Raw genomic sequence first — 21,411 nt, forward strand, 5'->3', positions numbered from 1 at the left:
CTAGATGTACTGAGTATATTTAAAACTAATAATTTTTATTAAAATGATAAGGTTTGACAATTTTTTTTAATATGTGTACAATGTTCTGTATTACCTTCTTCTTTTACCACCTTGTGTTTTTTTGTTTTGTTTAAAGAATATTTTGTGTTTCTAAAAGTTTTCTACTGTCATATTTCATTCTTTTTAGATGAAGACAGTCAAGTTTATGCATTTACATACAACACATTATCCAATGTTGGTTTTTGTTTTTTTACTTTCCAAGTTTCGTACTGAAGATTTTATTTATTTTCAAAATTGTTACACAAGTTATGAAAGCATTTATTAATGAGATTACATCTAATAAAGATTACTGACTTGTATTATTTTATATATTATATGTTGTAACTGGGTTTTCATTGAAAAGCATATTTTAAATTGTTGTCAAAATTTAGTTGCATTTCTGTTTTCTAATTAACATAAGCTTTTTGAAATTAAGAAAAGTAAAAACAATAACACAAAACTCAAGCTAGGTTTTGTATTTTTAAAAACGTAATCGTTACTAAAAATTTTTAAGGCAAATGTTCAAGCATTTAAACTAGTTGACTTATTAATTCTTTCACAATGTAATAAATATGACCGAAACCTTGTTTGTAAAATAAATTCTTGAAAGATTAAATTCATTATTTCTCCTCTAGTAGTTGATATATCTTTATTTATTTTCTTAAAACCAAAACATATAATGTAATAAAAATGCATTAATTTTTAATCTTGGCTAGAGTGTAGTTATAAAAAATTTCTCTACACTCTATATTTTGATAACAGCAGGGTTGCCACACACTCAGGGAATTTTGATTCTTTCTTTTTAACTCAGGGAAACTCAGGAGAGTTTTGGTTTTTTCTAAAAATTCCAGGGAAATTTTAAGATTTTTTTTCAAATATCAGGGAATATTTTTTTCTAAATCTACAATGAGATTTAGTTAATCCAGTTTCAATATTTTGTTCAAAAAAATTAATTTTATTTATTTTTAAGTGCTTATCTAGAATTTTTTAGCCTTGCGGCTAGTTCTTCAATATTCTTAGAATTGACATTGTATTTTTTTAATAAATATTAAAAATTTTAAGGACTTGAAAAAAAACTCAGGGAGGTTTAAGGTTACTCAGGGAAGTTTCTGGTCAATCAGGGAAGATTTTTTGACTTAGCGAGTGGCAACCCTGTAACAGTTTTAATGTAACTGCTATCAAACATTATGTTTCTATAACATGAATTGATAGTTGTTAGAGTAACTTTTGAACCTTAAATTTTTGTATTGTTTGTTAAAAATTATATTGCACTACGCATCTTAACCATTCTACTTACCATCAAAATATAATTGTACTAGTTTTCCAATTAACATAAGATAAGCTTTTTGAAGTTAAGAAAAGTAAATACAATAACACAAAACTCATGCTAGGTTTTATATAACAAAAAACATATTAGTTACTAGAAGTTTTTAAGGTAAATTTCTAAGCATTTAAACTATTTGATTTTATATTTCTAACACAATATAATAATTATTAATCTTGGCTAGACTGTACATATAAAAAAATTCTCTACACTGTATATTATCAAAGATTATTTTTCTATAACATGACAGACTGTATCGAAAATTTTATAGCTTAAGTTGTTTTTTCGACAGTTAAAAAAATGTTTTTGTAAAACTTATAAAAAAAATTTTGCACTACGCCTTTTAACGATTCTGCTTTTCACAATAACACTAAAACTATTGATAAATCTCACAAACAATTACAATTTACTCTAAAAACAATGAGTGTTTTATCATCTGTTACACGATTGAGTTTCAATCCTTTACTACCATTAAAAATTAACTCCAGGCGTTGAAGAGTTAATATATCTTGCAAAATAATGTACAGCTGACATTAGCAAACCAGCGATGCCTTGGATGTACAGTTTCCTAGGTGATTGCTTTGAACAAAAAATTGTTTGGTTACACTAAATATTATCATTTAATCTCTTTTTTTTTTTGCAGCAGTTCTTTTTGGAAATAGCATATTTGTCTAAAATTTTTCTTTATAATTTATTATAAATAGCTGCTATGAAATGTGGAATTCTTTATAAAAAATCTGGCGTATAACAACAACTTGGTTCTAAAACTTATAACAGTTTATCTTAAATAGAGATATCATTTAAAAAGAAACTAGATTATAATTTCATATTAGCGCTATGTTTTTATTGTGTTATATAAAAATAAGATCGACAATCATTTTACTTTTTATACCTGTCACACTGTAAACTTAGTTACTAAAAACATTTATGGTTCAAGAAACTTTAAAATTTTATAAATACATTTTTTTAGATTACTTTGTAAACAAATCTGACTAAACGCATTTGAGTAAAACAACTACTGTATCGACTAAAAAAGTATAGTTTACAAATATTAAGTTCTGTTACCAGAAAAACAAGTTCACAGTTAAAGTTATGATTACAGAAAAAGGGGCTGAAAAAAAAAGCATTTTAATTCTACAAACTTTTATACTTTTTTAAACTTAATATCTTTTATGTTAACCAATTGCATAACATTTATTGTTTTTTGTTGTAAATGCTCTAAATTTTTTTTTTTTGAATACTATAGAATGATTTAAGCAAATAATTTAAATTTATAATCTTTTGTTAAGCAATGCTGAGAGCATTGACACTCCAGTAGGTTTATAAAAAAAGTAAAGTTAAAAAAGAAAATAGTCTGATACTTATCATGAGTATAATTACTAAAGTGTTTGAAATTTAAATTAGTTTTATTTATTAACAAAAAATTATTTAACGTATATGGTGTATTTTAGTGTAGAGTACAAGGATAAACTTTATCAAAATTGTTTCTGTAAAAGCAAAACCAAAATTTAATCAGTGAACAACAAATAAGGCAAACTTTTGAACATTTTTTCATCAATTAGCTTATGACAGTATGTACCACTTTTTATACATGAGTAAAAACTTTCCGACAATAAATTTAGTTTTAAAACAATGTTTTAAAAATAAATAATGAATTCATGTATCATTGAAAACGGTTTCTAAATAGATATGTGCTTGCTGTTTGATATGGGATGAATATTTTTTTTTACTTTATTCAAATCATTATTTTTTAGAATCCTAAAGTTATTCACTAAAACAATAATTTACACAATATTAATCTTTTCTGAATACGTACTATCAGATTCTAAAGCCATAAAAAAGATTTTAGGACAGTCTTTGTTAAAAATGGTTTTTTTTTTTAAATATTTGCTCGCTTGCCGCGCTGTATAAAAAAATTCTTTTACGGGCAGCAATAATTTAAAACAGTTGAATAATCAGTACAAAAAAAGTATTTTAAATTGACTTAAAAAAAAAAAATTATTTACAAAATATCTAAAAACTATGAAGTGTGTTTTTGGGTTATTGAATAGTGATCTGCCAGACCCGGCTAAATTCTAACTTTTAGGATTCGATAGATAACTAATCATGATATACAAAAATAGTTCTGGATTACATTATTTGAGACGAGCAAAAGTCATTCCATGAGTCGCAGTTTGCCGATCAATGTTTAAAAAGAATTTGAAATTTTATTTTGTTAGAAACATAAAACTAGTTAAGTGAAGAATGTTTAAAAACGTATAATTTAAAATTAATGCTAAAAGAAGAACAAATCTTAAAATAACATCTAATACATAAAATCTTAAACATTTAATTAGTAAAAATAGGCTGTTGTAACTTATATCTGATAAGTGATATTTTTCCGTAAAGAGATTTAAACAACTTTTTTAGAGAAACATATACATTTTAAAACAAAGTTGTTTTTTAAAATCAACCAAGCTAAGGTCTAAAGCAGGGGTGATGAGTTTTTTATAAGTCATATGCAAATGTTCCTAGAAAGAGTTGCTTGCGGGCTGCTCTGTGTAAAAAAAGTGTTTCGCGAGCCGCAGTTATTTAAAAATATTTGTAGTAATAAACACAAAAACTACATTTGAATTATAAGATGTGATAAAACAAACAATAGTAGAGCACTAGTATTGAGTAATTTGTAAATTAGAAGCCTAACTGTAAGTTTTTGCCACACAAGCTTTCTCACTACTATTTTCAAAAAAGTAAGCTAGAAAGCACCTCGCGGGCCGTAGATTTTAGTCATTAGGGCCGTATTTAGCCCGCAGCCCGCAGTTGCCGACCCCTGGTCTAAAAAAGGCTTAAAGAAAAATTGTAGTTTAATATTTAAAAGTATATATAGTATACTATAAAAAAATTAGAAGTTCAACTAATTTTTAAGTGCTTATAAAGTAAATAACTAAAGCTTGCGTGTATGTACTAAAATATCTAGCAAATGTTTATTGAATGACCAAAATATTACAACAAATTAAAAAATTTTAAAACAGTGTTTTCAAGTTTTTTTTTTAATTTTCCACTTATTATATCGACTTTAAAATTAATTTTTATATAATAATATTAATAGTCTTTTTTTTTTGTGTGAGCAATGTTAAACAGATACAGCTTCTAACAAACTTTTAGTTTTAGATATAATATTATCAAGTAGACTCTCTTTAATATAAACTTCGTAATAAAAATATAGTTTTTACAGTAACTAACTTAATTTAAAAAGTTGTAAAAGGACAAACTGTACTGTAATCATTAAGCAAATATAGTATTATTAACAACTTAAAAGTTGTGACTGAGAACATATAATAATGATCCACAACAAACCACAGGGGTAGTTGTTTATCATAAGCATTATTGTTTAATTTAAAAAACAAGAAAAATGGTTGGTCCAAAGGTCTTGTATACAAAAAAACTTTCGTTTATCAAGTCGTAGACTTTTTTGGATACAGTTTAACGTGTTGTCCAGGACTGTTGTCAAAGTTTTATAAAGTATTTTTTTAAGTTTTAATTCTTAAACCTGATACTATTTATTCAATAAAAAAATAGGTTTTAAAAAGTATTTATTAGGTTAAGTGAAAAAAAAAAAAGGTTATTAATAAATATTATTATTAATAAATAAATTACTTAGGTTTTATGCTTTGTTTTTAATAAAATTAAGATCAATAATTAGAAATATAAAAATAACTAGTTTTTATCAAACGTTATTTGTATCGGCTCTGATTTAAAAAAGAGTTTGGTTTAGAAAAAATGAAAAAATGCTAGAATGAATTAAAATCAATTTACAGGTGATGACAAATTGCTTGCTTGACCTTAAAAAACGTGAAAATGTAGAGGGAAGAGTAAGTCTTATGCTTTTTTACCATAAAATTTTTTAAATAACTTGTACTAACCTTTTTTTTTCAAAGTCAAGCCGTAATAAATAAAGTTTCTTTAAATCTAGTAGTTTAAATTATTTCACTGTACTTTGTCGAGGCTTGACATTTGACGATTTAAGTTTGAGAAGCTATACATTTATAGCCGCTGTCTTTACGCCACAGTCAAAATCTTGCAAGTATGCCTTAGATTTCAACTTAACTTTTTGCTTTTAAAGTTAAATAAATTATTTGAAACATTGTAGCACATTGCTTTGTTGAAACTTTACACATAGCTAGTCTCTCAGTATGAATCTGTTGTATAATTAATCCAAATCATGATAACAAGGAAATTTATTGCCAAACTTGAGATTATACTTAGCTCTGCTCTTATATTTACATTGTTTATTCAAACTAATTTATATTTTCAAATTAAAAAGATTCAGAGTTTAAGTTTCGAAGAAATGTTCAACAAAGTCATCTTAACCCAAAATAAAGTAAGAAATTAATTGATTAAATTAGTAACAAATTTTGTTTTTATATTTGGATTAATTGTTTTAAGTACCATGTTTTGCATTATTATTAAAATGTTTATAAAAATAAAATTAATACTGATGTTTAACTAAAATAAAATAATTTTAAAGACTTCATTTTAAGAAATTCAGTGCCCTACTGAAGCATATCTTGTTTTAATTTTTCAGAAGAGTAGGTTTTATTAAATTGCATTTACCAGGGTTGCTAAAAACCTGGAATCCTGGAAAAATCTGGAATTTGACATTTTAGGCAAAAAAACTGGAGTTAGAGAAATTTTTAAAAAAACATAGAATTGAGTTTTAAATCAAAATCATTAAAGAACCTAAAATTTTAAACTATTTTTACATGTTTTAATGAATGAAGTTTTGATTAGGTACAAAAAATTTATCATATAGATAAAAAAAAAATATGGAAAATAAAAACATTTTAAGCATCTTTACAGTATCTTTTCAACTTAATCATACTGTTTAAGATAGTTTTTTACATTAAATTTTATTTTAATGTAAAAGTAGATAAAGAAATTTGTTCTTTTAAAATCTTTGAAGAAATTTATAAATCATGGAGAAAACTTTTGAAAAACCTTTAGCAATTCTGAATTGATAAAAAAAAAGTAAGACCTGCTTAAAGTTTGAATAACCAATCTTATTTTGAATTTGTTTTCATCATATAAAAACTTTTCAGCTATAAAACTATATGATGAAATAAAAATTATTGGTATTCTATAGATAATAATGAGTTATATATATATTTGCCTATAATTGATGGTTTTTGATAACTCTCAATCTCATTTTAATCTTTAACACAGGATTTTAGAAAGGTAAACTTTTCCTACAACAGTTATGTAAGTTCACAAAAGTCTGAATCAATCAAGTTTTCTAAAAACTATTTTAATCAAAGTATCAGTGACAAACTTCCTCCAATTAGAACATTGCCAGATACTAGAAATGAAGTGTAAGTTTAGATGAACATTTGAGGTTTGATAGAATACATAGTTTATATATGAAGGTATAAAACTGTTATATTAAATATTTCTGGCATGCAAGAAAGTTGTACAAGCGTTCACAAATAAAGCTCAAAATAGATCATCTTATCAAGGTTGCCAAAAAATATTGAAACCTGGAATTTGAGAAATTAAAAAAAAAACCTGGAATTTTTAATAATTTAACTTGTTAAGAAGTAAAATTTTGATATGTAGGGAACAGGTCTAAATTGCACAGAGACAAAATTGCACAAAGACAATTTTGCACCAAGAGTCATTTTTGCACGTGTGTAAAAAATAAAGAAAAAAAGAAATAAACGAAAAAAAAAAGATTAAAAAAAAAAGTTATTGACCAAGGGTAAGGGTTAGGGGTAACAGCAATAGTAAAAATAAATATAAAAAAATAACTATGTAATAAAAATTGTAATCATAATAAAAAATTTAAAAAAATAAAAATTAATTAAAAAAAAGCTACTGATTGAGGGGTTAGGGGTAACATTAAAAGTAAAAAAATTAATTAATTAATAAAAAAAAAAAAAAAAAATGATAATTAAAAAAGATAATAACTTACTAACCAAGGGTAAGGGTTAGGGGTAACAGTTAAAGTAAGTAAAAAAAAATAATAAAAATGAAAAAAAAATAAAGCAAATAAAAAAAAGTTAACCGTGCAAAATTGTCTGCTTTTGCAAAAGTGACTCTTTGTGCAAACGTATCTTGTGCAATATTATCCCCGTGTGCAAAAGTATATTTGTGCAGTTTTGTCCCCTTGTGCAATTTTGTACGCTCGTGCAATTTAGACAGCTACTCCATGTATATAATAGATACAAAAAATTGTCAATCTCATTTTTTTTTAATTTAAAAACACATTTAAAGTAGCTTTAGAGTATCTTTTTAATGTTTTTATACTGTTTAACACAGTTTCTTACCTTAAACTTAACTTTAAACTAAAAATATACCCAAAATAAGTGCTTTTAAAAACCTAGAGGAAATTTTGAAAACCTGGAGAAAATTTACCAAAAACGTTTGGTAACCCTGTCTTATTTATATGAAAAACTTAAATACCTTGTTTTTGTTATTTAGATCCGCCAAGCTTGATTTAATAATAAGGGAATATTGCTTATTTTTGAAAACCATTGGTTTTAAATGAAATTTTTGGTGTGTGGTTTAGTCTGAAAGTGCAAAAATTTGATCTAAACTCTTAAAACCAACTGTTTGATGCAAAAACTGATTTATAAATGTTCTGAATACTAATAACAACACTGTTTTGAAAAAAATATGGTGTTAAGTAAAAGTACCTGCTTAAAATATATAACTCTTAAGTATGTAACATGTAAGCAGTGTTCTAAAATGTTTTAAGTTTTATAGTATTTTGGCATATTGTTTGATGAACTCACTTAATTCATAATTAAATGTATAAAGTTTTAAAGCAATTTCTATTTTCATGACTTTATAAATATTTAGACCTACCTTAAATGATTGTCTACAATTTGATAATTTATAGATTTTAAGTATTTCATTCAACAATAAACTTTTTTTAACAAGAACTCCATTTACTCGTTAAATTTTAACAGATGTAAATCACTGATGAAATCATATAGCAGAAGTGATCTGCCTGCAACAAGCGTTGTGATTACATTTCATAATGAAGCTAGATCTGTTTTGTTTAGATCTATTGCCAGGTATCAAGTATACTTTAATAGTAAAAAAAATATTTTTAAAAACTAACCAAAATATTATTTGTATATTTGATCTTACTTTCACAAATATTTGACAATGTTAAATATTGATTATTATTATTTTGTTTGATTTGTTGGATTTTTAAGCTTTCTTGCTGTTGTATCAGTTTAAAAATCTAGTAGTAACATATTTATCATAAATTTACTAGTTTTGATTTTTTTTAGTTTAATCTTTTGAGTTGATAAAAAAATATTTTATTAATTAGTTTGCTTGAAAGAAGTCCTGACGATCTATTGAAAGAAATAATTCTTATAGATGACTATAGCAATGACCGTAAGTGTGTGTTATAAATAGTTATCTTTTGAAATATTATAATATTCAAAACAAAATATTGTTTGTGAGATAATTCAATTGAATAAAAAGTAACTTAAAAAACTAATTAAAAACATATATTAGGTTTACAACAAGTTTTATTTGGTTTTATTTTGTACTACTGATATATACATAATCTAACAATTAAGGTTTTCAATTAGCTGTACTAATATTTTTTCAGCAAAAGACTGTGTTCTGTTAGAAAATCTTCCAAAAGTAAATTGTTTTAGAAACAAACAAAGAGAAGGTTTGTAACATTTTTTAATGTTTGAATTTCGATTTGTTCTTTAAATTGTTTAGTCTTTAAAATCACTTTTAGATTGAAACATCTACAAACGCATCTCTAAATGTTTTAGTTATTTGAATTTTTTACTTTTTTTTTACTCAAAATTTACTAAATGTTATTTCAATACTATATAAATAAATTTTTAAAAGCACTTTGAAATATGATTTAAACTTAGATATCTATGATACAAACTGCATTTTTAAGTAAAAGTTCAACAATTTGTCTTCAAAACAGTAAGGTATGTCTGTACTATCTACAGGGTTGCCACACACTCAGGCTAGTTTAAAGATTTTGAAAAACTCAAGCTTGTTTTAATTTCTTTTAGCAAAACTCAGTGTAGTTTTGATATTTTTCCTTATTCTCAGACTAGTTATACGACTTTAAACTTTTTTTTATTGTTATTGTGCTTTTATTAATTCCTATTGTTATTATTTTGGTATATATAGGTGTTTAAGGTTAATGAGTTTATTTTTTTGAGTTTTGGGCGCATTTTGTTTTATAGTTTCTTTGAAAACTCAGGTAGCTTAATGTAATTAGCTAGTTTTTGACAAGACAGGCTTTTTTGTCTTAAAGATCGGCAATCCTATAACTATTATATCAGGATTAAAAGTAGACCAAGTTATGATCCATTTTTAATTAAAGTTACATAATGTTTTTGAACTTACTCTTTAATTGAATTTAAATTAGATGTAATTAAAACTCTGCAAGTTTCTTAAAGTGCAGTTGTATGTTTTTTTTTGATATTTTTTATAGTTATTTCTTTAAACTATATTTTAATTTAAAATAGGTTTTAAAGTTTTATATTGTTTACTAAAATTTTCTTTACTTATAAACAAATTTATATTGCTATTAATCAGTATTTAAAAGGTAAAGAAGGTACTTGAATAAATAAAAAAAAATATTTCATGTATTCAAATCGATCTATTTCATTTGGTTTTAATTTTAATAGATGTTACTGTAAAATAACTTGAATAGTTTTTATAGTTTTCTTTGAAATATTTAGTATTTGTGTTTCTTTTACCATTATAAACTTTAAATCATCCTAAGAAAATTTGTTTTCTGATATGTTTTTTAAAGTATTTTTGACATGTTTTTACTTATAATGAATATTTCTAGAGATGAAAAGTGACAATATCTTGATAATTTCTAAACCCTACAAGGGAAATGGGTGTGTATTAATGAGTAAATCTAACTATTTGGAAAAAATGAATCATATTATTGGTGATTCAACAAAATTTAAACTTTTAGGCTCAATAAAAGAACTAGATAATATTGATAAAGTTCAAAGTGAAATTATAAAGTTTCTGATACAGTTATTTACCAAGAATGAATTTAGTGAATCTATATTTAATTTAATTAAATTGGTTGGGTTAGTTACCCTACGTTTGTATGGGTTACCAAAAATTCATAAAGAAAACATTCCTTTGAGGCCCATTTTATCTATGGTAAATTCAGAACAGCATAAATTGGCAAAGTTTTTAGACTTGAGTCTTGATCCAGTTTTGAAACACTTTTCGGCATATTGTTTAAAGGATACCTTTATGTTCGTTGACAAAATTAAAGAAATGGAAGCTAATAATGCGTTTATTGTGTCGTTTGATGTTAAATATCTATTTACTAACGTACCGTTGGAAGAGGTCATTGAAATTTGTGTTGATATAAGATAAGTAAACCTACAATTAACAGAATGAATTAAAAAAAAAACATTTGAAACTTGCACCTTCTGGCATTAAGTTAAGTTTTAATTCCTTAATTTATTCACAACAAGACGGGATAGCCATGGGATCCCCCTTGGAACCAACATTGGCTAATATATTTATGTTTTTACTTGCCTAAAACTTCTTATAATAAATTTGATAAACTTTAAATAAAAATAAATTTGCCTGGAAAATTATTTAAAGTAGAAAAATATTAATATAAGTTAAAAACAAAGCCTTTTGTATTATCATAAAACAACTGTTTTGCAGTTATTGATTTATATAAAATAAAAACTATTATTACTAAATTTGTTCTTATAGTTTTTAATGTATGTAAATATTTATTTATTATCCTTTTTAATTTGTTTCATTGTAAAACTGCTTGTCTACTATTAAATAAACACACTGAAAATGTTTGATCTAATCACAAAAATACAATCAGTACTTAATAGGAATAGTGAGATCACGAATAAAAGGGTTTATGAAGTCAAGCTGCGAAGTTGTAACTTTTCTCGATTCACACATTGAGTGCAATGTCGGCTGGCTACCTCCTTTGCTTAATTTAATTCATCTGGTCAGTTGAAGTTATAATAATGATTTTATGCAGACTGAAATATGATTAAAAAACTTGTAATTAAAAATAACTCACTAAATAAAGATTTTTTTTGTTTGTTTAAAAATGTATTAAGATCGAGTCAAAATCAACAACTAGTTTTATAATTATTGAAGTAGTTTTGTATTCCAGAATAGAAAAGCTGTGGTGAGTCCTGTAATAGATATAATTGATGAAAACACGTTTAAATATTCTCCTACCTCGGCAAAGATTTTTGGTGCATTTGACTGGGAAATGAACTTTAAATGGGTTCCAAGGCCTGAGGATGACTTAAAATCATCTTTTTCAGCTGTAGATCCATTCAAGTAGTTTAATTTAAATACTTTTTTTTTTAATTTCATGATTTATCTTTACCATATACTTAAGTTATTTACTAATTTTCCCTTTTCAAATAGTTTTTGGGCCTTCAATCAGTATTTAAGAGTTAATTTCTAGCATTTTATATTTAAGTTCTCAATTTATATAAAGTTATCTTTAGTTTTCATTCCGAAAGTTTTTTTTCTGTCATTTTAAATTTTAATTAATTTCTTATATTCTAAATTTAGAGGTTAAATTGTCAGACTAAACAAAACGCTTTTATGACATAAGTTTTGTTTTACTGAATCTTTCTTGAAACAGCACACCGATGATCGCCGGAGGTTTGTTCAGCATAAGCAGGTGGTGGTTTCACAAGCTCGGAATGTACGATCCCCACCTGAATATATGGGGCGGGGAGAACTTCGGTTTGTTTGCTTAAACAAATTTGCTTTGTAAAACCATTTACTGTTTTTTGTAAAAAAAAACTTAACTAGATCAAATAATAAAAATGTGAGGGTTGAATTTTATAGTTCGTAAATATTTGTTTGAAAACTGCTAGAAAAATGTTTCAGCATTCATCTGAATCTTAACAACTTGTTAAACGTTAAAAAATTAAATAAAAACTGAGTAATTAAATTTTTTCAAAGTAAAATGTATTGCACTTTTTAGTAATGTAATCGAGCAATATTTATCAAGAGATATCGTTCAAGAGCTGGATGTGCGGAGGTGAGTTGAAGATTGTTCCTTGCAGCAGAGTGGGCCACGTGTTCAGAAAGCAAGCGCCTTACGCGTATCCGGATGGAAACTTCAAAACCGTGTCCCAGTGTGTTGATTGCGTTGCTCTAAATTAATTGAGTGATGTTTATTTTGATTTAAAATTATTAACTATAGTTTATTGTAAACATCAATGGTTTAAATTTTAGAGGATGAATACATCTGGTTAACTTCTTTTTACAATAAAATTATTCAATTAAGTATCAGTTAATGCCAAAGGGTGTCAAATTTTTTTTACAAAAAATAACATTTTTTTTTATAAAAAGGCTTTAAATATAAACAACAAGCCAATTTTTATAGAACTATAAGACTTTATTTTACTTTTGAGATATAGCAACTTTTGTAAAAAGATTGTGACACAAACGTATGGACTGCAAGTTTTTCATTACAAAATTCATCTTAAAAATCACTAAAAATCTACATTCTTCATTTTTTGAGCTAGGAAAACTTAAAATTATACAAAACATTTCTTAAATAGTTTAAAAGTTATAACGTGCTTGATTTTTCAAAATAAAATAAAAACTATAGATTAAAATCAAACAAAAAAAAAAAAGGTTATTTTGTTTGTAATTTTTCAAAATTGAAAGTAATCACTTATTTGATTTATTTAAATATGAGTAACAGATTAACGTAACAATTTAAAGAAAATAGATTTTTAGTGAAATAGTCTTTTTGAAGTTTTTTATTTGCGCCTTCTATAAAGAACGTATTAATCTCACCGAATTTGATCGCTTATATCCTAAATGTTTTTTTGAATTTTGCTATGCGGTTAAAAATATATAATTGTCCAGAAAAAACTACATAATAAGATCTGCCTGTATAAAACAAGATGGACCCTCCTATAACCATAATTTAACTGTTTATTTTCAATCTTAATTAAATTTTTATGTTGATTTAAAATAAGACAATATATCTTAGTACTTTTGATTGTATTTTAAAAAGCGTGTAACAAATATGAAAATTCTGGTACTTTATCTATAGTGAATAAAGAATTCCCGTTGCATTTAGTTGAATTGTATACACTCAACCTATAAAAAGGTAGTTGTATCTTCAATGTCAATTTTATTTGTTTCATTTTATAAAAGAACTATCTATAAACAACAATGAAAGTTTTTTACTCAATATGTAAGTGTACTTATAATTTATGATTTTGAGCTTAAGAAAACGTTAAACTTTTATTTGCTCAATTTCAAAAAAATAACGAACAAATCTACAGAAACTTGAAAAGAGTAGCCGAAGTGTGGACAGATGAGTACAAAAAATATTTCTACAAAACAAGAATTTTCGACAAAACTCCAATTGGTCATCTAAAAGGGTTTGTCAAAACGTTCAAATATTTTCACTACTTAAAAATTCTATATGTTGAGTTCTATTTTGTTTATTTTCTTTAACTATTTGTCGTAACTAGAAGAAGTCTTTTGGTTTAAATGGTCTAAAAGACTTCTTTTTTGAATTGTTGTATTCTATTTTTGGATTACACATTAGTTTAACCAGATAAAACTTAGTTTTTATATGCTAATATATTAAAAAAAAATTGTTTGGTTTTTATCAGTATAGAAAGTTAGGTTTTAGATTTTTTAATAATTTTTAAAGTGATTAATTTTTAACTTAACATATAAACTACTGTTTCTGTACGCAAATACTGTTTTGACTTACGGCGTTCTCTTAAAAATATAAAATAACTTTTGTTAAGCAAGCTTTAATTAACAGTTTAAAGGAAAGAAAGAAGTTGAGAAAAAGTCTAAACTGCAAGTCTTTCGAATGGTATTTAGACCATGTTTATCCTACACTTTTGTTAGTTTGATCAAATTAATCAATGTGTTTTCAAAAATATTTTCAAAAATAAGTGGTTTTTCAATATGATTTACATTATATAATTTAGTTTAAGATAGAAATTTAATCTTCGAAAAAAAGTTAACAAACAGTCAACCATTTTAAATGCGGTTTAAAAAAATCGAAACGAAAGCTAAAAGAAGGACTTAATTTTTAGATCTATTGACTTCGATTTGGTGATTGCTTAAGTTTAAACTAGGCTTTATAAAACAAAGCGAATCTGCTTATTTTTGTAATCTAAAATTTAGTTTTAAAAAACGAATTGTTTGAAAATAGTTCGTACTAAGTGGGTTACGACGATATATATATATACAGGGTTGCCACTCGGTCAGGAAATCGGGAAAAGTCAGGAAAAAATTTTTAAAAATGACACAAGTCAGGAAAAAATGGGAAGTTTTGAAAAAAGTCAGGAAATTTGATAGAATTTAAAAAAAGTCAGATTTTGTCAGTTTAAATTTACAAAATTCCTTGTTTTCCAAAGCTTTCAAATGGTACAAACTATTTAAAAGTCCTTCAAAGTCAGAAAAAAATTCCTAAATATTCCTAGAAATTTACAAAAGTATCAAATTTTATTTTCAATGCCTTCATCTGGTATAAATTAACACTGTACCAGAGTACCCAGCCTATTGTTGCCTTTATGCATGAGGAAATTTCGTGCTTGGTAATTAAATTGCTGTGTATCTTTATGAAAGACGGGGTAATTTCGAACCTCAGCCTTCCCAAGTTATTCAAGATTGAATTGAATGATCAAGCTTACCTGAAACCTGCCCTTGATCTTGGTTGTGCAGCAACCAATTTGCTTTCAAACTTGAGGAAAAAAGACCTAGTTGAGGAACAAAAGATCTTAAATTTTGATAAAGAATGTAGAGTATTTGTTATAAAAGCCCTTGAAAGTCTACGGAGCAGAATGGCTATTGAAACTACATTTGTTAAAAATATGTCATGCCTAAATCCTCACAACCTAGACAAATTAGGAGTCACAGTTCTGGTTAAGCGTTTTGTCAATATTGTGCACTCCTTAACGAAACAAAAAATGTGCTCCAACACTGAAGGTGATGAGAGCATCGATCAATTTAGAGCTTTGATAAATTGCCCAATGAATGCATTAAAGTTAAAAAGCTTTAAGCGAAGTCAAAATCATTTGGACCAGTTTTATTTTGAAACATTTGGAGTTTGTACCAAATCTTCTCTCGGAAAACTGTTGCAATCATTGTTTGTTTTGCACAAAGACAGGCGGAGGTGGAACGAGGGTTTAGTATTAACAAAGCTCTGCTTGAAGATAACATGAAAGAAGAAAGTATTAAATCCAGAAGAAGAATTAAACATTACATGTATGCTTACAAACTAGAACTATATCAAGTAAACGTCTTGAAAGATATGCAGATGTCGGTAGCCACCGCAAGATCAAAGTATGTTGTATTTTTTAAAGCGTTACGTTTTAGTGTTAAAGTAATATTTTAGAATTAAAATTCGTTTAAGTATAGATTTTGTTTTTTAATCAGATATCAAGAATTACAAAAAACAAAGGTAGGAAGAGATGGAGGATGAGGAGGAATCAGAGGCAGCAAAGTTGGAAGTAAAAATAAATGAGTGCCAAAAGAAAATATATGAAGCCCACAAGTTGTGGCTTGATTTAGAGAAAAGATTCTCTTCAACAAGTATAGGGGCAGCAGATGAGAGCGATTTAAATAAAATGAATCAAATGATTTTAACTGCCAAGAAAATGAAGCGAAATGCAGACCAGATGAAGGAAACCATATCTTCATTAGATGAAGAGGTTGAGAGTGCTAATAAAAAAACGGAGAAAATAAATTTTAGTACATACATTTAAAAAAAAACAGTATTTGATTAAGTTCTTTATTGTTTTAATGTTTTAACTGTAAAAGTTCCTTATATGTCGTTTTGTTTATTTAGATACATTTATGCTAGGAAATTCTAAAAAAAATGTATTCTTTATTGTTTTAAGGTTTCAACTGTAAATTTTGTTATTGTTTTAAGATTTTAGTTGTGAAAGATCGTTATTAATTCAAGGTTTTAATTGTATAAGTTGCTTATATGTTGTTTGTTTATCTAGATACATTTATGCTAGGAAATGCTAAAAAAGTGTGTCTTTTTTCAGACAAGCTGTGTTTCTAAGGTAATAATACAAGTATTTTACTGATAGAGCTGTTTATTACAAACACCAATCATACACAGATGGTTTAATAAAATGTACTGGAAGTTTGATGATGGAATTCAGCAAAAAACTTTAGTTTTTAACCTGTATTAAAATTAGATTAAAAGCTTTATATAGTTTCAAGTGTTAGATTATGCATTTTAGAATAAGTTTAATTTAAGAGTTTGTTTTAGAATAGTGAGGAAAATTTTGGTTAAAAGTCAGGAAATTTTTTTCAGCTTGATCAGTGGCAAGCATGTATATACAATTTTGCAATTGTTTTTGACTTCACATTTTGCAATAAGTTCTTGAAACCCTTTATGTGGCTCAGTGAAAGTTGGCTCTGTTAATTTATTTCTATTATATTTCTATATTAATAAATTATTTAAAAGCTTTCAAGTGGGCAATGTGGAAAGTGTTTAAGTTTATATAATCACATTATTTTCTATATTAATAACCCTGTTTGTAGGTTGTGCTTAAAGTATTTAATGGCCGTTGTGTATGCGTTAAAAAAATAAGGTTGCTTAAATAAGAGGGGTGAATTCATATCGTCCTGTTGACACATGAAAAAGCTTCTCTTAAGTCACTTAATTGTAGTTTTGTGTTTGTTTAGATCAGGGGTCGGCAGGCAGTTGGTGCTCGCGGGCCAAATTTCAAGTTTTCAAAATCTTCGCGGGCCACAGTTTTAGTTTTAATGATATTTGAATCTTTTGGCTTTAGTTTTGGTCACACCAGAGATAGTTTTACTTTTATTCACTAAATAACTTTAAATGACTTTTAGTTACACATTAATGCCTATTCAATATATTAATATATCTATTGTAATAGAATTCATATTGTTTAATATACTTAAGTCTTAATAAAATATGTACTTTCTTAAATATTTAATAAGATAAACTTAATAAAATAGTTTTATTATGTTACTTACAACCTAACTCTCTATAAAAGCTGAGCTTGAAAAACATTTATGGGTCACTTTTGTACATTTTTTATATTATGAACTACCTTTTCATATTTTAAAAAATGTTAAATTTAGAAAATAGTTTTTGCGTCTTAAATAGTTTGCATTTGCACTCTTTAGAAAATTCAGTAATTAGTTAATTAAATAAAATTAATACTTATTTATACTTTAGATAAGCTAAATCAATTTTTTTACCATAATTAATGCCGGAATACTTTAATAAAATACTTTATTAGTAATTAATTAGTCTTTTACACGGTTGCCACTTTAAAAGCAAAAATGTCTGAATTATATTAAAAGTTTACTAAAAGTAAAAATATCTAAAAACTTTCTGTTTATCAAGCTTATATACATAACTAAAATATCATTATTATAATAAAGCACAATATGTAAATAGACAAAAAAATACAATTAGTAAACTACACTACAGTCATGAAAACTATTCTGAGAATTCGAAGATTCATTCAAAGTGTTTGAAATAAAAGTTTCAGATACACCGAGTTTTATAAAATTTCTTAAATAGCTTTAACCTAGTCTGATTTGAAAAATTATTTTAAACTAGCCTGTTTGTTTGGCAACCCTGTTTAAAATAAAATTAACAAATAAAAGAAATACCGAAGTTTATTAACAGTGAATTAATTATATAACTAAAAAAATATTGTAATTCAGCTTGAATGGACAATTAAGTTTTTAAAAATGTTTAACAAATGTATAAAAATTTATTAATGAATTAGACAAACCTATTTTTTATTGAGCATTATAGCAATTCTTTATCTGCAATAAAAATATTGCATTTAAAAATTGCAAATGTGAATTATAAGATAAGCTATAAGAACTATAACACGTTAGTTTGGAGTTATTGCGAGAACAAAAAAAAAAAAAACTTAAGCTTAAATCAGTTTCAACAACGCACATAATTATTTTCAGTAACTACAGACTGATCAGAAAAAAACTGTTAAGGAAAGTTATAAAGTAGCAAAAGTAATTACTAAAAAAAGAAACCGTTGAGAGTTGAAAACTAATTTAAACAATTTGTGTTTGCGTTCGTAAAATATATTTGTTTATATCTTCAATATCAACAAGAATTCGTGTTTAGGAAATGTCTGAAGATTATAAAGCCGCATCAACCATATTAGGACTTAAATCAATCTGTTAAGATGCGAGAACTGATACAACATATATTGTTAATTTTAGAATTTTTATTAAAGGTGGTTTTGCTGATTTTGAAATTTTAGAAGAATTTCTAGGTTTAGTTCCAATACAAAGCACAACAATAGGTAAAGACATTTTAATAGCAAAGGTGCAATGCACCAATATAAAGTTTATAAAAACACAATTTTTTGCTTCTTTTTTTAGTATATAATTAACTTGAAGGTAAAAAACTGTCCTAAATAGTATCGAAAATTTAAAAGATACTGTTAAGATACTTTAAATGTGTTTTTTAATAAAAAACATTTATATAATAGATATTTTGTGTCAAATCGAAATTTCATTACTTTACATGTAAAAATTGTTTAAAATTCCAGGTTTTTTCAATAATTCTCAAATTCAAGGCTTTTTCAGATTTTTAAAGTATAAATTGTCAAATTCCAAGCTTTTCCGGGATTTTTTGGCAACACTAATTGTTCACACTTATATGTAGACATTTAGTATAAATAGTAATTCAATTTATATCAACTGAAAGACTTAAAACTTAAAATATTTTTTAATTCAAACCAACACTGTGCGTTGAACAAAACATACATCATAAGTTTAATTTACCACTTTTTAAAGCAAAAAAGTCAGTCCAAGTGACCAAAACTAGCCTGATATTTTAGCATACAAAAAGCAATTCAAGCCAAAAACTAAAAAATGACTAAGTTTGCCTGAGATTTGAAGTCTTCAATTAGTCATAGTCTGAGTGTAAGGAAATTTTTATTCGTTTATTTGATCGAATTTGAACTATTTTGATTAAAAATGTACAAGCTTAATAAGTTACCATTTCCAATCTAATTTGTATTAAATAGGTAGTTCCAAAAAACAGCAACTGTTTATATTAGTATGCAACGCATAAAAACTAAATTATTTTGCCAAAAAACATGGTTTGAAAAATCAAAAAGTATACCTAACAAAAACTTTTTTAATTTATGTCATATATATTGTTTTAAATGTGTCTGTACACACTTAGTTATTACATGTAGAAACAATAATGTTTGAAAATTATGCATAAACTAAATTTTATCTCGTTAAGTATTAAATAAAAAGTGGTCTAAAACAGTGCTTCTGAAATGGGGTTCCGCGGAACCCTAGGGTTCCGCGACGCCTCTCAGGGGTTCCGCGAAGCCTTTTGAAACTTAAAAAAGATCATTTATTTAATTAAACATTTTATGTAAAAGTAAAATTAGGGGTTCCAGGGAAAATTTGAATTTTGGAAAAGGGTTCCGCCAGTAGAAAAAGGTTCAGAAGCACTGGTCTAAAACATGAGCATCTTTGTTCGTTGGTGTGCATAGGAATAAAGTTAAAATGCAAAGAAAACTTCTAAATATCAAAGGTGTCAAAACCAAAATAAAATTAGCCTTAATTCTTCTTCTCATTATTATTAATATTATTTTTATTCTTATTTTATTATTATTATTGTTATATTGATAACTATTTTTATTATTACTATTACTATTATGTTATTTTTAATGTTTTTGTGTAAACTATAATATAACATTCAGAAAATAGCATCTGTAATAGAAACTTAGGTATAAAAAACAAGTAAAAAAACTAAACTGTAAAAAAATGAAATTTTAGTTAATTACTGTGCATTACTTTTGTACAAAACGAAAAACATTTGCATTTAGTTTTTACCAAATAAGTATTATATAACTATCTTACTAATTAAAAGCACTTTATACGCTCTTTTTTCAGAAAATAATTTGCTGTTGTAAGAAGAAAGTTATTACGAAATTGAGAAAAAAAAACCTGGTAGAATGCTAATCTGTCTTTTTCTCATTTTTAAGCTAATTCAGTAAAGTCTTTTAATTGTTTTAAATGTCATACAGGAACTTAAAATTAAATTAATCAAACAAATTTAACTTAAAATATATTTTTGCTCAGCGGGCCACATTTACATGCTCGCGGGCCGCAAAATTTTCTTTCGCGGGCCGCATTCCATTCAAAAAATTAACGTGCTCGCGGGCCGCAGTTTGCCGACCCCTGGTTTAGATGGAAAATTAATTTTTGCTCTGAATATTTGTACTGTGCAGTATTTAGTAAATACGTCATTTTGTTTTTTTGTATCATTGTTTAGCAAAGTGCTATTTATTTCAAACCGTACTAGCTGAGGAAACATTTTTTTTGTTTTTATAAAACGTATGCTCTTGTTTTTTTTTTTAATTCGAATTTTCTTAATAAATTATATATAACTATGACGATTAATATTAAAAACTCTTTATTGAATCTATTTTGAGTTTTTGAAATAAGTTTATTGCTTTAAAAGTGCTCCGTTCAACTTTTTAATTACTACACTTACATAGTTCAATGTCCTTTTAATTAGCTTTACTATAGGAATAAAAACAGATAAGACCCTTACTACATTTGATAACATCATAAGTGAGACTAAACTCACTGAGTGTTTTTAAAGCAAAACAAAAACTTCAAACTTGAGTTCCAGCAGTTTTAATTTTTTACAGCATCACTTAATGATTTTATTTTAAATCAATCCAATTAAAAAAAAATACCAACATAAATGAAATATAAAAAATACATTTGTTATGTTCGATAAAATTTAGTAAGTAATTTTATTTTCTTGTTTATTTATTTACATTTTGTTTTCAACAGAAGATGAATATAAGTTTTTGATTGAAATTAGTTAATGTAAAAACAGAGTACCAGATTATGATAAGGAGCAGTTCATAATGATTAGTCTGCAGAGATCGAGCTGTCTTACTTTTGAAAGAGAAGGTAGTCCGTTTTATTTAAGATTGTATGATGGTCCATATGGAACTAAATTTGAAGAAAAAGTGAGATTTAGTTTGTGGTAG

The 21,411-nt window shown here is 25.8% G+C and overlaps 1 protein-coding gene across 1 annotated transcript; it reads left to right on the forward strand.

The window, feature by feature from the left end:
* Window positions 1-4,683: 4,683 nt before the first annotated feature.
* LOC145833268 (polypeptide N-acetylgalactosaminyltransferase 16-like) lies at window positions 4,684-21,411 on the forward strand. The gene is made up of 12 exons (XM_082940459.1): window positions 4,684-4,706; window positions 8,311-8,418; window positions 8,682-8,749; window positions 8,970-9,035; window positions 11,224-11,345; window positions 11,517-11,689; window positions 12,003-12,106; window positions 12,378-12,504; window positions 13,672-13,757; window positions 14,153-14,249; window positions 15,518-15,697; window positions 21,255-21,411. Exons 1-12 carry the CDS (start codon window positions 4,684-4,686, stop codon window positions 21,409-21,411), a joined length of 1,311 nt encoding a protein of 436 aa, XP_082796585.1.

This window comes from Thalia democratica, chromosome 4 (genome assembly GCF_965202585.1).
Source record: "Thalia democratica chromosome 4, ktThaDemo2.hap1.1, whole genome shotgun sequence".
In the NCBI taxonomy this organism is placed as follows: Eukaryota; Metazoa; Chordata; class Thaliacea; order Salpida; family Salpidae; genus Thalia; species Thalia democratica.

What these genes read in the sequence shown, in the direction of transcription:
- LOC145833268 (XM_082940459.1), top strand. Translation starts at nt 4,684, where the DNA reads ATGATCCACAACAAACCACAGGG. An exon ending in ATCCACAACAAACCACAGGG is followed by an intron (nt 4,707 to 8,310) that starts GTAGTTGTTTAT and finishes AAATTTTAACAG; the next exon opens with ATGTAAATCACTGATGAAAT. An exon ending in TAGAAACAAACAAAGAGAAG is followed by an intron (nt 9,036 to 11,223) that starts GTTTGTAACATT and finishes AGTACTTAATAG; the next exon opens with GAATAGTGAGATCACGAATA.